Source organism: Papilio xuthus, unplaced genomic scaffold (assembly GCF_000836235.2).
Source record: "Papilio xuthus unplaced genomic scaffold, Pxut_1.1 DF826933.1, whole genome shotgun sequence".
Classification (NCBI taxonomy): domain Eukaryota; kingdom Metazoa; phylum Arthropoda; class Insecta; order Lepidoptera; family Papilionidae; genus Papilio; species Papilio xuthus.
Window position 1 is genome coordinate 4,843,402 of NW_013531716.1, and position 17,608 is coordinate 4,861,009.

Consider the following 17,608-nt stretch of genomic DNA (forward strand, 5'->3'; position numbering starts at 1 on the left):
AATATAATCAGTATCAGTAAAAGGTAAAAGTAAAAGTGTTATTTTTACCGGTACAAGTTTAACAAACATGAGTAATAAACAAATTACATGCCAATAGCATCGCTTTATCTCCTTCATTTTTGTTTAAAATAGAAAAGTACTTTAACGGTCAAACTCATTAGTCCAAGGCAATATCAAAAAGTACGTAATACCTACGGCGATAGAGTTTAATTACATGTGCTTCGATATTAAAATTAAAAAGTTTAAATATCAAAAAAAAAATAGCGGCTTGGGATTTGAACCGCCGACCTTACGTACCAACGGCGGCGAACGGTAAGGCCACGAGACCAAACTAGCATATACGATGACAAACTTAAATTTGATGTTGGTTTTATCTACCTAATATCTGTCATCCGCGTCGAACACTTTTAGTAAATTTTGAAAAATGGTTTGATGCAAAGTGTCAAATGAATGTAATAGAAGTAGTTTATTCCAAATTGTATCACAAGTATATAGAGATAGAGTTCAATTTTGTCAAATGTACCGATATTTTTGCGTACCTTGACTGCTTCGTTACTTATGACGCTGTGGCTGCTACGATATTTATGAGCATCTTGCATGTACTCATATATTTGACGCTGTGTATGTACCGATGTATTTGAGCAGGGTGAATGTATCTATTATTTTGAGGACTTTTGTTGTACCGATATAATTGATTACTTTTGATGTACCCATATATTTGCATATCTTGTCTGTTACGATCTATATGACGCTGACTGTACAGTCAGCGTCATATAGATCGTCACAGACAAGATATGCAAATATATAGGTACACCAAAAGTATTCAAATATATCGGTACAACAAAAGTCCTCAAAATAATAGATACATTCACCCTGCTCAAATACATCGGTACATACACAGCGTCAAATATATGAGTGCATGCAAGATGCTCATAAATATCGTAGCAGCCAAAGCGTCATAAGTAACGAAGCAGTCAAGGTGCGCAAAAATATCGGTACATTTGACAAAATTGAACTCTATCTCTATATACTTGTGATACAATTTGGAATAAACTACTTCTGTTACTTTCATTTGACACTTTGCATCAAACCATTTTTCAAAATTTACTAAAAGTGTTCGACGCGGATGACAGATATTACGTAGATAAAACCAACATCAAATTTAAGTTTGTCATCATATATGCTAGTTTGGTCTCGTGGCCTTACCGTTCGCCGCCGTTGGTACGTAAGGTCGGCGGTTCAAATCCCAAGCCACTATTTTTTTTTGATATTTAAACTTTTTAATTTTAATATCGAAGCACATGTAATTAAATTCTATCGCCGTAGTTATTAGGTACTTTTTGATATTGCCTTGGACTAATGAGTTTGACCGTTAAAGTACTTTTGTATTTCAAACAAAAATGAAGGAAATAAAGCGATGCTATTGGCATGTAATTTGTTTATTACTCATGTTTGTTAAACTTGTACCGGTAAAAATAACAATTTTACTTTTACCTTTTACTGATACTGATTATATTTAAGAAACAAAGAAAAAAAACTGAATGTCAATATCCAAACTACATCAAATTTTTGGTCGATTGCAATAAACATTCCAGTGTGCGTGGGCGCGCACACATATGTAGATAACACTTGTACGTATAGATTCCGCGCGTACCATTCTTAAAACCCGCAAAGACAATCCACGCTCCGCCCACTCACTTCACCCGCGATGGTCTGACCTAATTGTTGTTAACTTTATTTAAATTTCTTTCTACCCGACAGCGAAAATTATAAAAAAAATTGTCGAGCAAAATTTGCATTACCAAATTTTTACTGGTTATGAAAAAATAACCCCGTGATTGATAAAATGAAAAAAAAAGTAGCCTGAAATTCGAACCGGTAAACTTACATATTACGGCAAACATACTAGAATACTGCGCCAAACTAGTATATATTGTGACAAGGCAAAATTTGATATTAGTTATTACGTATCTGTCATATTCGGCGTGACAAACTTTTATATTTAAGCGTTATGACAGGAGAAGAAAAATATTGGGTTGCCCAGTAAGTTCGTGCCGCTTTATAAGGAAAATTGAAACCCTGTTCTCTTAAATTTTTGGAAATGTTTTTAAATTATATTGGTACGACTCTATGCCTAAAACGTCTTTTATTATTGGATAAAATTTTAAAAATTAGTTTTTATCTCAACCAATGAAATGAAATTATTCACAATATAGACATTTTTGTGACGTTTGATAAAGGTGGAAATCCGAAAATGAATCCACTTCAGCTACAGTTTATTGTAAGCTTTATATCGAAAATCAGAGCGAACTTTCCGGACAACCTATAATGTTAATACAAAGTGTCAAATGAATGTAACAGAAGTAGTTTATTCCAAATTGTATCACAAGTATATAGAGATAGAGTTCAATTTTGTCAAATGTACCGATATTTTTGCGCACCTTGACTGCTTCGTTACTTATGACGCTGTGGCTGCTACGATATTTATGAGCATCTTGCATGTACTCATATATTTGACGCTGTGTATGTACCGATGTATTTGAGCAGGGTGAATGTATCTATTATTTTGAGGACTTTTGTTGTACCGATATAATTGAATACTTTTGGTGTACCTATATATTTGCATATCTTGTCTGTGACGATCTATATGACGCTGACTGTACAAAGTATGAAAATAAATATGCCGCCTATATTAACAGACAGAATTTTTATTTTCTATAAATAAAAGCAACACACACTGTTAAAGATTATGGGACAAATTCATCCAGTCGGTCCCCTTCATTACGCAGCCCCACCCTACACGTTAGAGCCCCATTACCAGATAAATATATGCAATTTATTACTTATACCAATTTACATATATTTCGTGAAGATGGGACGTGCTTCTACAGTTAAACTTTGTTAAGTCGCTAAGAGAGATTTTAAAGAACGTAAGCGTAATGCAATGTGAGAAAATCGAATATCACAACTGTTCTTTAAATAACATCATGCGCTTTTTAACGTGCGTTCAAACCTGGTCATTTTGGTCTCGCTCATTAATCTTTCGTGTATTTGATAAAAGTAAAATTATGAACAGTATTTTCTAAACCGTCACAAAGTTCTATTACAACTTTATTTGATTGTGCACTTGTTGATTTCATGTGACATATTTTAATTTCATATTTAAAATTCAGAATTCATATTTTAATTTGTCTCGGCATCACATCGCATGGATAAAAGTAAATATTGTCACCGTAAAATTTGAAATGACATTATAAAAGCAAATGTCTCTAAAAACCCAGCCCTCGTTTTAAATTGAATTTCTTTATTACTTGGGGACGTTCGACAAATGGACAGGCAGGAGTTGTGCATTAGTTGAGCTTTCACAGAAATGCCCGCGGCTAAGCAACGCGTGCCGTTAACGGACAAAGTATGAAGTGGGATTAGAAAATTTGTGCAGTTAAGGGACCCGAATAGAAATAAAAAACAATAAATATACTTTTCAATACTAATTCTATACAACAAAGTGAAAAGACATGATTATAAGCGAATGATTTTGAAATGATCTCTTTTTATTGATATAAGGTGGTAGACGAGCAATCAGCCACCTAAATTCGCCGAAATATCGAAGCTACCGCAACATATAGACATCCGCAATTGTAGATGCGTCGCCTAATTTTAAACGTTGCACGGAAAGAGGATATTTTTCCTTCCTGTGCATCCTCAGTCAAATCCACTTCCCCTTTTCATCTTTTTCTTATAAGGAAAGGGTAGGTAGGAAGAAGGGACGAAAAACAGAATAGGTAATATCCTTCACACCTGTCTTCTGTGTGGTCGCACCGGCCTATTCGTGCAATAGATGATGTTGTTGGCGTCTACCAGTGTTAAAATTTGTATCTAGTCTTTAACTACTACATCTCAAGCACTTTTACTTTTAGTCTCCATTAAAAAGGTAGATTACTCAAAATAAAATCTTTCTTCATTTTCATGGACTTACAATAAAATAATTTCAGTAGTTATTCTTCATCATCATCATCATCATCAGCTCACTATACGTCCCCACCGAGGGGCTCGTAGCCTACCCTAAGTTAAGGGTGATAGTAGTAGTAGTTATTACATTAACATTATTTATATAAATATTAAATGTTCTCAGACCAATGACATGGAATTTTCGTGTCACTAAACATTCACTTATAAACTAATATTTTTCTGACCTGAAAATAATCCCAAGCCATTTCAGCTGTAAAACCCGAGAGACTTGGATTATATATTTCTTTAATCAGGACAAGAATTTTTCACGAGATTTATTTCATCTTATACATATCTCATTCCTTCAAAGTAAACATTTGAAACAGAGAACAAAAGACATCAATAATCAAAACAATAATGTCAAAACATTTTACTAATATCATAAATGTGAATGTTTAGATGTATAGACATTTGTTTGAAGGTATCTCCAGAACGACTGCATGGATCTTGCTGAAATGTTTAGTCTGAAAGAACACGTTGGTTCTATAGATTTTTTAAAAATTTTGTATCTACGGAATCGCAGGCGATAGCTAGTATTTAATATTTTAGAAACAAGTATAACAATGTAATAAGTAACATTGCACATAGTAATAAGAAAAATGTACAAGATCTTATGCTCTGGTTGAAACGGCTTTAGAAAAGGTTGAGGTCACTACGATGAGCGAATGGAATCAGTCGTGCAACCTTTATCACCACATCTACCAACTCGGAACAATATAGCAGATAAACTTTGCCATTATTGTTTTATATTCCAACATTCAGTTCAATATATATAAAAGCTGTTTACCCTTTATCGCGTTATCTAGAATTCTTTGAGTTCATTATAAGAGATTCATTGATTTTACTGGAGCAAATAATTAAAATAACCGAATGAAGAATTTTTATATAAATAAATATATCAGTAATGTTGAAAAAACTCGTAGATACAAAAAGGGTTACACAATGAAAAGAAGAGAGTTTAAATAAATAATCTGTTTTTCGTTGTAATTTTTCAGCAATCCTATCCCTCATGCTAAATTTATTAAGGGTCACACTCACGCCCAGCCTCGACACTGTAAGTAACCGTTACGACAACGGGACGTTTAAATTCTACGGGCAGAAGTGTCGTCATATATCACCCGAACATAATTTCTGGTCCCCTATAAAAAGTGAACTTTCAGAGATCCCTCAGTGCATGGGGTCGAGCGTCTGTTTCTTATTTCCTCAATACGCGGCCAAGAATCGGAGCTGATTGTTTTTATAGCCCGATTTAGGGAGAGCAGTCTTAAAGTTTGAATCTATCTGTAACACGTGTTGGATATTTCGTTCAAAATATATTGGAAAGAGGAGACTTAACCTTTTGATATTGAATGAATTTACCGTGTTGTGATAAATGTATCTTTAATAGATGAACAGATCCCATGGCTGAGATGTCAGAACGAAAAACTAATAAAATATTTCGTGTTCAAACTGTATAGATATGATAATGTTGGTACAACATTCCGTAACTCACACAAATTCTTGTCGTAGCAATAGCACAACAAATATTGATGAAATCTGATACTACTCGAATTTCTGACAGTATAATATAAATCTCTGTCCTATCCCAAATAATCTCGACCACAATTCGTCGCGCGCAACCCCTCTCGTCTCACCCTAAATCAAAACGTTCGTCGCGTCAAAATTCAACAATAAAAAAGGGAATATTTATTCGTTATTTGTTGTCGGTTTGCATTAAAATAAAGCGACCTATCTAGGCCTCAGCACCCTCCTACGGGTCTTATCTGAGATCAGGATTGCATAAAATTATCATCTTTCTCCCGAATGTGACAGACGCTCGCCGGGGTGAGAACTACGCATCTAATTTCGTTCGTTTATTGCGAGTCTCAGACTCATCATTTGGTTAGGGCTAGGCCAAAGATGTAAGTCTTGTCTATCTCTATATTGTGAATTGGTTATATGTAAATATCCATGTATATATATTTATTTATTTAATCACAAATAAAACATTTAAAAATGGCAACGATTTATTTTCGCTACTTCTAGGTTAAAATGATTGTTTTTAAACGTTCTTCTTATATTATACTAGCTGTCGTCCGCGACTCCGTCCGCGCGGGATTAAAAATAGATGTTGGCTGATTCTCAGACCTACTCAATATGCTCACAAATTTTCATGAGAATCGGTCAAGCCGTTTCGAACAAGTATAAGATTTGAAGTAGTATATTCGCTTTTTCATACTATACCGATTGTTTAAAACAAGTCAAGTTCAGAAACGATCACGAAATGCAATTTCAGTATTCGATTCTTTTCGTATTCGACATAGAACGTTCAATAACTAAACTAATGTAATAAGGAGAGGAAAGGGTGGCATGAAATCTGTCGCAGCAACGTCACGTGGCATGGCCCGGGGTGATATGGCGACTGTGAGGTTAACTCACAGATGTATTTGAAGCGTCAATTAAATTAATTTTCGAATGTTATGAACGTGTGCAATGTTGATTATTATTGATTCTAAAGCCTGTGATGTGTTAATTGCATATGGACTGTGATAATTTACTCTGAATTAATAGAGGGTCAAAGTTCATAACTCGACAGATATTTAATACTTAATAAATATAGCTACGCTAGTAAAATTTATACTGTAAAAATCATTAAAAACTTAGTCGTAAATATATTAACAACTATCGGATTAAATTTTTAGTAAAGTATAGTATTTTATCATTTGTGTGCATTTATAAATTTCCGTGTAGTAGAGAAGGAAACTATAACCTCGTAATTTAGTAACTGGAAGTGGTATCGCATTCGGTGAGCATAGTCGGCGGTAAGACCCACCAGTTATTAATTGGTCTATTGCTGTAAGTAATTGCCCACTGCAGGAGAACCATTAATGCGAACACATAACAGTGCTAAATACACCTTCTGTTCTGCAATCGTACCTTTGTTAATTACTTATAATATTAATGCGTTGTATTGTGTTCATTAATTCGACATACATTCTTAATAATCTGAAATAGTAGTCGTATTTAATATAATACTATTATAGTTTAAGGTATCATTTGTTTAATCAGAAATTCAGCTATAGGATTACCGGCCATTAATATTTGGATAGGCTATAGTTAAGAGTAAATAAAAAGAAAAAAGTAAACTTTTTCTTTTGCATCTATAGAAATAAATACAATATAAAAACACATCGTGGCTGTCTTTGGGGGAGGCCTATACCTAGCAGTGTCTGAAAAAGAAGAGAAATAAAACACATGTGTAGACAACGTTAGTTGTTAGTGATTCGAGATTAAAATGGGGTGCATTCATTCACTTGGGGCGAGTTTCATTAAAGTTACCAATTGGTATAAGCATTTCACATTTAATCAAATGCATCCCTTGACAACATTTGGTAAAAATTAACACATCATTGAATCCTATCGGGATAGATAAAATGTCCTAGTCATTATCTGATCCGTCTTAGCAGACACTAAAACAATAATAAATAGCATTTCTCGTGTCTATGAATAGAAGATATACATAATATGAGAGTCAGAATTCGTTGTTAAACGAATTAATAACTTGCTTCCGAAAGCAACATAATTGTAGGAAGCTAGAGAGATATTTCAGAGAAAAGCACTCTTTTAAATTGTTCCCAACCTCTGGGTCAGAGACAATTCCTTAATCGCACAAAGTCAGGAGCGTTTACGCTACAGCCTCATAATTACATTAACTACGCGTTGCGTTTACTAGAGGACACGATTATACAGGGGGAAGAATAATTTGTATTTTAAAAATTACGTAACCACTTCTACCGCTGCTTATACAGATATATCCAGTTTAATCTTTATTTAACTATATTCTTGATATCGTATCTATTACCGAGATTTTTTAACATATAATAACTTACAACCAAGCAACAAGATCTTAAGGTTTTGTTATATTTATGATGTTTAATTACTCACTTGTCTCGTTATTTAATATTGATATAATTTTAGAAGTGATTTTTTAGTATTTAGCTATAAATAGAAGTTAAGTATTAAACTTTTTCTCCAGTAAATTTAATAAAAATATAATTTAAATAATGCTGTAATTGGAAACCTCCTGTATAACAGAAGTGGTGTTACCCTCCAGACCGGTCTAGACAAATTGTCGCACCCCATGTTCACATTATTGCCGATATTTAATTGTTTGCGTAATTTATTTTGCAAAAGCTGGATATGGGATGTGTTCAGACAGGTGGACCCGCGATAAAGGACTTTGCTCGGTTTATTAATATTTTATAACCATACTTAGTTTATTTTAAGTTACTCTTTTTGACATTTATAACGTTGCTTCAACATGTAAGCTTAATAATATTTAAAACTTTTTTAGAATATTTTGTCAAAACACATATGACTATCTGTAATTTTAATTTTTTACTTACTATTTTTTTTTATTTGTAAAGTAAACATGCATATATTTAGATACTATCCTAGATGTGTAGTACTACGAAGATGTTTGCTAGTCAACAGCACCCCAGTATGAACGGGAACTAGAGTAACAGTTAAATGTACACAAGCGTAGGGTACCGGGCATGACTAAACGTCGCCTGCAATTTGGACTGCCGTCACATGCAGCGTGCTCAATCGTGACAGTTGAATATTTCAGTGTTAGTCACGCGCGCAATCGTTGCGATCTTTTAAATTGCACAGAATAGATATGTATACGCTCTAAATATGTTTTATTTTAATGTAATATGAATGTGTTGTCATGATTTATATCAAACATAAAAAAAATATATTTTAACGGACGAAAAAAAAATTAAACGCACGATAAATAGAGAATGGATTGAATGAAAAATGAATGATGAGTGTCCGCCAAATTGAAACACAAAAATGTTGAATCAAATGTCAATTTCATTTCACATTATTTTTTGAATTGTAGATTTTAATTGCTTTTATAAAACTAAATTAATTTATCACTACACATATCATTTTTTTTTAGTTTATTATAGACTATTAGGCATACGAGTACCAACTCTTTGAAGTCAATAATAAGTAAGAAGTACTTTAATTTTTCAAAGCAATACATCTCTTGAACATATCTCTCACTAGTATAGGGGAATGCTACAGTTAATTTCACTTATAGAATTAGTTTTAATCTATAGCTGTCCATCAACCGTACTGGTAATATGGCGGAGTACCTAATTTATCCGTTTTATCTGTTCCGCTCAATAAGACAAACGAGGTTTATCCGTGACGGCTTATCTTAATAACTTTCGGAAGATAACGTACGATTTTCGTATCGTAACGGATGCACGCAACTATAATTGTAAGTATTCCGTGAATACCGACCATTTTTATTCAGGAATTTAAGTACTGGCAATTGTTTTCATATGAGATGACTTTCTTAATTAAAATTACGAACCGATAAAGAAATTTTCAAGTTGGTATATGGCAGTGTCCGACTGATAAATTTACAGTAAAGGCAAGTGATTGTATTGTTAGAAATTCTTTTAAATATATTATGTGATATTCACTCCGCTGTCACAGCGAATCATAGTGGCCTGCCCTGCGCCTCCTACCAGTCCCTGTGTTACAATTACCTACCTTTATATCGTTGAATATTTTTAACTAACTTTATTGACTTTTACGTTATTGTACATCGTAAAATAATCGAATGTTACACTAGAAATGTTTCGAAACTATTATTTTATTGTTTTTGGCATACTTTGCGAAAAATAACAAACAATTTTAAATACACTTTTAAACATGGTTATGGAAGTCTGCCAACAAATGTTATGAAAAGGCAACGAAAGGCGTTCCAAAGCCGTATTCGACACTATGACTTGTAGTAAAAGACAGGTATTTTAATGGAATACTATTTTTAAAATAATATCTAGACAATGTGAATGTTAAAATCTTTGTCATGCTAACACTCATCGCTTTTAATTCTACAGAACTTTTCGAAATGTAAACATGATTCTTCAAATGGAATCACATTCAGACTGAAATCAAGAATATTTCAACAAAAAATCTCTAATACATATATTTTACATGTGATTGGTACTTGTCTAAGTATGGTTGTAGATATCCTTTTGGGTTAAAACTGTCGAACACATTGGTGAAACGTCCAAATATTGTTATTTTGCTTATCCTGCTGTATCCACACTCGCTTTCAATGTTCTGTTTTTGCTCGACATGTCGTGTAAAAAATAAAATGAAAGTAACGCTTTTTTATCAAATTTTACGATCAAATGCGCGATCCAGAGATTCTCGCCACAACGTTTTATTTGATTCAAAATGTATGCGCCGCAATGGTTCCAACATTACGAGGGTTATCGGATTTTTAAATATGTACTTTATTACAAAGTTATACGACATGATTGAACTGTAAATTAATTTGCAACGCACAGCCGAATTGCAATATCGCGGGTACGCGCCCCCAAGCCATTTTAATTCACGTCCACGCTTTAAGCAAATCGTTCTTTCACGCAAAACGGTATGCCATCCCGACGACACAAAGGGATAACTGTGCATTTTTCGTCGCGTCGCCCGAATAAAAGTGAAGCCACCCGTGAAAGTAGACGTTTATTTAGTGTCTTATTTCTTTTTATGCGGATCCCCAAGAAATGAGATGTTTTATGAAAATTGTTTTTCCGGGACATTAGCCAGTCCTAATTATGGCCGCTTAAACTCTGGGCCAATTTTCCTGGACGTTTTCACGTTGACTATGACAAAGTGGACCGGGAGGAAACAATTTTGCGTGGACGTGGGCTTATTAGGCGACTGAAAGTTACATAAATTCTGTTGACATTGAAAGGCTGCTCCACGAGATGAACTCATTTTGCGCGTAAAAAATGTAATAAAGAAACGACTGGTAATCTTAGCATGGTATTTCTAAGATTATTTTTTCGGTATTAGTTAATGTATTAGAGGGATGAAACAAAAAATATGTCCATAGAGGTGGTGTGTCTGCTTACGCAAACCTTCTACTTTCGTGTTAGTACTGTGTAAGAAACCAAAATGTAACTGATTCATTAAGTTATGATGTTTTAAATAATTTAGGAATCGAGTTAAGTCACTTGAATTTTTCTGATATATGTTTTCCTTTTATGAGACATGAAGTGTTCATTTCTGGCAGTGACGTCGAGTTTTGGGACCATGATTATATTTCATGGAGAATTTCATCATCTCGAAAATGAACACGAATAAAACTAAGTCAAACGTTCTGTCTGCATTAGGTTGATATTAAAATATATTTATCACCTAAGTACCAGACAGTTAAACGATGGCTTGTTACCATTACCATCGCGGTAATAAATTACCATGTTACATTTCCCGCCTCATACAATTGATGGGCGCTCGCAGTCACGTATGGAGTCCCTTTGGACAGGGAAATGAAATAATTTGTCTTCGTGAGGGTGCATGTCATATTTATAAGTGCTGTTTGCGGGGTGAATGGCCTTACGTAATTTTACTTTTGCATATATCGATTCAAAAAAGGATATTTTCGAAATTATTTGGAAAAAAATCTCCAAATTGTTTCGATTTTTAATAAACACAAAAATTATACAAAAAATAATTACAATTTTAGAAAAGAAAACTTCAATACATAGTTTATAAAAATTAATTTTACATACTTTAAGCCAGTTTAACGTTCCGAAGCGTGCTTGCAAATATTTTAGATGTCCTGTGGGAAATCTGCAAGTTGCCTAGAATTATAAAAGCTCGCCTACATTGTACTTCGAAGAGTGCTTGCATACGAAATTACAATTCGCTCAACACGTGAGTGTTGTTTTGTTTAACAAATAGTACCCTGAAACGAATTCACTTTGAAAAAAGAAAAATTGTTCTTTTCGCTTCTGTTTTTGTTTTATTTTTCTGCAATCCTTTATTATCCAGTTTTTAATATTAATTTTTTGTATTACAGATGCAGCATCTGTTAATTATTTCAGGTAAGATACTATGTTATTCTGTAGTCTATAATTTAGGCACTTTCTACAAAAAATAAGTACATCGCTAAATATTTTTGAAACTGTAAAAGATTTTTTTTTACTTGTATTGTTCATTTTCAGGAAACTACTATTATTATTAATAGGTAATCATATAAATTAGTAATGTTCGTCATGATACATATTAAATGTTTGCCGGATACGATAATGCTATTGTTCAATATCAGATATCCATCCGATGTAAAATATAAATGAAAGATATAATATAAGCTAATTACGCATCACTTCCGATACGTTATCGAATCTAATTCCGATCTATTTGTTTATTGCTCCCAAATTTATCTACTACTCGTACTTAAATCATAAGTGTTTTATTGAACTAATTTCAATTATTGAAATCACAATTAAACATAGGAAACGAACACACGATTTCATGATATAGAAATACTGATAGGGAAGGCTCACACATTAGAAACAGCGAATACGTGAAAATTAAAAAAATAATAATATCATTCATTCATGCTGAAAATTGAACATTTGATCTTTTTAAATTTGAATAATTGGACATATAAATGTTATCATTTTAAATGTATCACTTACACAAGCCCATTACAGTAATAGAATAAGTAAAACGTGTCTCCTGAATTATTACTCAATCTAACAACAACGGCCCCGGGCGAAGACGCACGTGAAAATTGCCAATTATTCATAATAAAGTCTTTTACAAACGAAGCCTTAGAACTCAACACAAATGTATATCTCGTATCTCTTACTACATTTGTTCACATTACCACCATTATTCGTATATGTTATGCGTTCTCTTAGTTTGTTAGTTTTTAGGAGACAATAATAAAATATTTAGAACTAAACAAAAAGCTTTAAATCTTTGTATTATACAATTAATATCGAAACAATGTTACATTCTATTCATATACAAAATAAATGATCCGTGATAACCAAGAGATAATTCACATAAACAAAACAACGCGACAATCAATCATCAAATCTAAAACACACAAAATAATTAATCATATTGAATTTTCCATGACATTACACAACGAATTGGTAATACGGGAACAGTTTGAACGCGTGGACAAGCAAATAATAAATCTGCTATCGGACCACTGGCTGGAAACCCCTTCGCTATAATATTTTGTTACTATTCAACTCTAATTTTATTTATAGTCCAATAACCCTCACGCTTCATTGGAAATGTGAAAAAGTCGGAGAGTACAGAAATGTACCGACTCATTTGTACGGCAAATTGTACTCCAGTGAGACGTTATGTTGAGATTTAACTTGCAACTTACCAACAAGCTTACTAAATATATTAACAAATTTAAACTAAAGAATGGTGGTAAATTTAAAGTAATTTATGTTATAATATTATTACTTATTAACTTAGCATAAGTGTAACGATCTCTGAATAATAAAATGCAAACTTAAAAAAAGTAACAACTGCCAATGGCTTTCGCCATGTTATCCCTTCCCAATTTTCTCCTGCGTCTATTATTAACTATTTGTCTATAGAAAAGGGTTCCAAATTCACTTTACCGTTTCCAAGTCAGAGTGCTAGCAACGAATCATGTCTATACACTCACCTTATACGAGTAACCAGCGGCGGCCTCCCGAGAGATGGAATATAAAGCGATTCCAGCAAATCCCCGCAAGATTGAATCCGGCAAAGTTTTCCACTAGTGTGTCAAAAAACTTATAATTCCGCTTACCGTTCGTCTATTGAATTTCTCTCGTTATTTATTGTTGGCGATAAAATAATATTAATCTGGCGAGGATTACGCTTGGATTTTATTCTTCTATCCGCAAGTCGGAACTTCGAAAATAGCCCCTGACAAGTCGTCGTTGAGCATAATGATGATACGCTTTTCGTTTTTTTATTGATTGTGCAATTTTTATTTACTGCAGTTCTATAAAGCGTAAACCTGACATAACATTGGATTTCTTTTAAAGACTTTGAAATACATACATTATTCTTAAGTCTATGAATATCGATAAGCGAGCTGCAATGAAATCCTTTGTCTTTAATTTTTATACTTGGAATAAACTCCTGAATACAATGACTCCTCGGGAGTAATGTCCACACAAATATAGTCGATTCTTATCAAAGCCAAGTAGTAATCAGCTGTGGAAGTTTCCCCGCGAAAGAGGGATTATATTTTCGATAACTTAGGCGAGGGTAGGGCGCAATAAATAGAGAAAAGTGAGATATTAAGGGGAGGACCAGTCTCCCGCATACGAGTAATCTAGAAATTTGTTATGGTTTTAACAGAAAAACAAATTCATCCTCAAAGAATCTCTTGGGACCGATGTGATGTTAACGCAACTTATGCGGGATTCTGTTGCCAATTTATTAAGAATTGTTATTTTGTTAAATAAATATTTGATTTAAGGCAACGCGGGAACAAATTTAAATAAAATATTTGCCGAACTAATTTAAAGGCTTTTTAAATTGTCATATTTGAATTATTAAGGAATATGGTATGATTTTTTTCCCAACGACCTCATATTTTATAAGGTTTGGATCAAAAATAATGAGGCACGACGATCTTCGAATCTAAAACTTTATCGTATGTTATTAAATCAATTTCTAGGAAAATTAATTTGATGACTATAAAGATCCGAAAGCGATAAATGTAAGTACAACGCATTCAGCGATGTCACGATGTAACCTTTAGCCTTACTATCAAAATATTGAAGATAAAAATACCTTACAAGTAAACATAATAGGACGGTGTTATTGTCGACTTACATGAGAAAACGACTATGTTAACAAACATTACTTCGACTTATTGAAATATTACCAACTTTATCACTTTCTGTCAAAATGACAAGCAATTAACATTGTTAACACAAGCGGACACGACTACGACTTTATCTATAGAATTTGTTTTAAGAGACGCCGTACGTAGAATCAATTCCATGTATCAATCGATCACTATATCAATTTCTTCTCAATCTTCTCAATGTAACTAATGCGATGCGATAGGGCCAGAGGTGAGCTCGTTACTCTATTAAAGATCCAAGAAAACATTTGGGAAATGTAAGTACACTGTTAATTTCTTGTAAAGCGTACTTTTGAAATATTTCCGTGACTACACGAAACGATCATGCCCGCCGCCCCTCGGCTGCGGTTTAGAAAAAAAACGCAATATCGCATGAGTTTGAAGGGAGGTAAGTGTACCCGGTGGATTTACAGCATTAAATTGGTTCAGTCAGGGCTGTCAAGACTAAAAACTTTGGAAAGCGGCCGCTCGCGTGACGCACAACACGAAACTAGAAGTAGGCAAGGAATTTTTATCGCTTCAAACGTCGTTTTTCAAATCGATTGCTCGTTTACACATTGAAGTGTTTATTGTGAGTTTTCACGCACTTAACCTATGCTGAAAAACTATAACTTTACTTTATTGTATTGTTTAACTTTTTCACCCTAAAAGAAATGTAATATATTTCTATAATATTATATTTTAATTATAAATTATAGTTATAGTAAGTAATATTCCATTAAATATTATTTGTAGCAATGTTCATGGTAATAACAACCCTAAATGTTCATTGGCCGGCAGAAATCCTTTGTCCAAGACAACGTCTACTAAGTTTATCACCGCAGTGACTATAAACAGTTATTGCTTTCTATAGCGCATGAGATGCAACATAAAGTCACCCTTGGTTATAATGGACGCTCCAGAAATTAAATGGTCGGGACGTGCTTTGGATAGATGATAGGTGTCTTCCCTTGTACTAATCTAGCGTATTAATTATTTCTACAACGCTCTGAGAATAGGACCCCTCTTTTGTATCTTACACAAGGGATTTACCATTTGGAAGAAAATAGGACTGTTCATATCAGGTACATCAGTTTAGAATTCTTCCTACTCTTGCTAGTTAGATGAATCTTGTACAAAAAATATTTAAATTTTTTTTCAGATAGTCGCCAATATACAAAATTCTCTTTTTTAAAATCCTACTTTACTTCTGCAACTTGTTAAATTAATTGAATTTTTTTCTTATATTAATTAATTTTTTGTCATGAATAAGAAACACCGTGTTTCTTAATTATCGTAACTGCCATGTATACTTCCTGTTAACAACCGAATTAATAAGGAAAATATTAAGAACGAAGGATCCCTCGAGTGATGCTCTAATTAAAACATGTACAAAATAGTAATCGTATCGGAATAAATGTGCGTTGATATCATCATCATCATCAGCTCACTATACGTCCCCACCGAGGGGCTTAGAGCCTACCCTAAGCTAGGGGTGACTAGGCCATAGTCAACCACGCTGGCCAAGTGCGGGTTGGTTGACTTCACACATATCTTTGAATTTCTTCGCAGATATGTGCAGGTTGCATCACGATGTTTTCCTTCACCGTAAGAACGTCGGATAAATGTATATATGTAAATCGGAAGTCGAAAAACACATTGGTACATGGCGGGATTCGAACCCAGGACCTGCAGATTGCAAGTCAAGTGCTTGACCACTGAGCCACCGACGCTCTCTGGAATACATATAGGCTACTAATTAAGTTTTATTTTAATTCCACGCGGACAAAGTTACGAGCGACAGCTAGTTTGTTTATAATATCGAATATTATTGTCCTGCTATTTAACCATTATGTTTAAAAATTACAGTACTGACAGAGTTACAGATAACTCTATGCTAAGTTAAAAAATATATTACAAGCTTATTTAAAAACATCCTTATTTAGTTCTAAAATAACTTAACATCAGGTTGATGTCCTATTCAAATCACTCAATAACAGATAACTAATACAAAATTAACTATAAATTTTCATAAGAAAGTTATAAGGAAAGTTTCAAGCTATTAAAAAAGAAATAAATAATGTCAAAATATAAAATATAGCTTCTAATTAAAATAATAGTGTTAAATAAAATCATTCGAATTCTTTTAAGATAACTTTTGTTAATTTATCTCCGACAAGATTTGTTTTCTTTCAAATGAAAAAAGCGTAATTTTAAAGCTTGATGATACAAGATATTATTTATGTCGCGGAGATTAGATCGCTAAAGACAGATTATTAAAATTAATTAATGAATAAATCATAACATTGAAATATCGCCAAATGCTTTCAAAACATTGAGTAAATTTATCTAATAACTGTCGCCTGCGATATCCGCGCGGAAATAAAAAAACCTTAATTAGTTTTGTGTCCTTCCAGACTATGTTCTAGGTACATCTATGCAAAATTTCAGCGAGATCTATGCAGCCGTTCTGGAGTAACGTTCTAACATACATCCATCTATCTATCACAATTACATAGTTATGTTTAGCGTTAGAATGTGTAATTATATCTGTGCATTTACACATTATCTTTTGTTTTTAATTTAAATTGAATTAGAATTTTTATAGCTATTCAAAGTACGCTGCCAGTATCTTCGGAACTTTCCCTAAAGGGACTCCTTATAATAATATATTTTAGTTTATTATTCCTTTTTAATATTTTATTTAAGTCTCCTCATGTCTCTGTAGTGGAAACATAGCAGTATTATGTTTATTTAAATTGTAATTTTAGATCAATGTGATGACAAAGTGTAATTAATCTTTTTTAAACAGCAATGAGCTTTTCGAAGCTTTGAAAAATCTTTTACAAGTATGTATAATAGTAATTTATTGATGTTATTCCTAACTTTTTCTATACTAATATAATAAAATGGAAAGATTTGATT

General features: G+C 33.1%; 1 protein-coding gene across 1 annotated transcript in view; it reads left to right on the forward strand.

Annotated features, from left to right (window-relative positions):
- Positions 1-17,608, forward strand: part of LOC106122061 (uncharacterized) — a 377,450-nt gene that overhangs the window by 57,392 nt on the left and 302,450 nt on the right. The window contains exon 2 of the mRNA XM_013317911.1: positions 11,882-11,906. Within this exon, the coding sequence (XP_013173365.1) occupies positions 11,882-11,906 (25 nt within the window). The remainder of the gene's footprint in view (positions 1-11,881; positions 11,907-17,608) is intronic.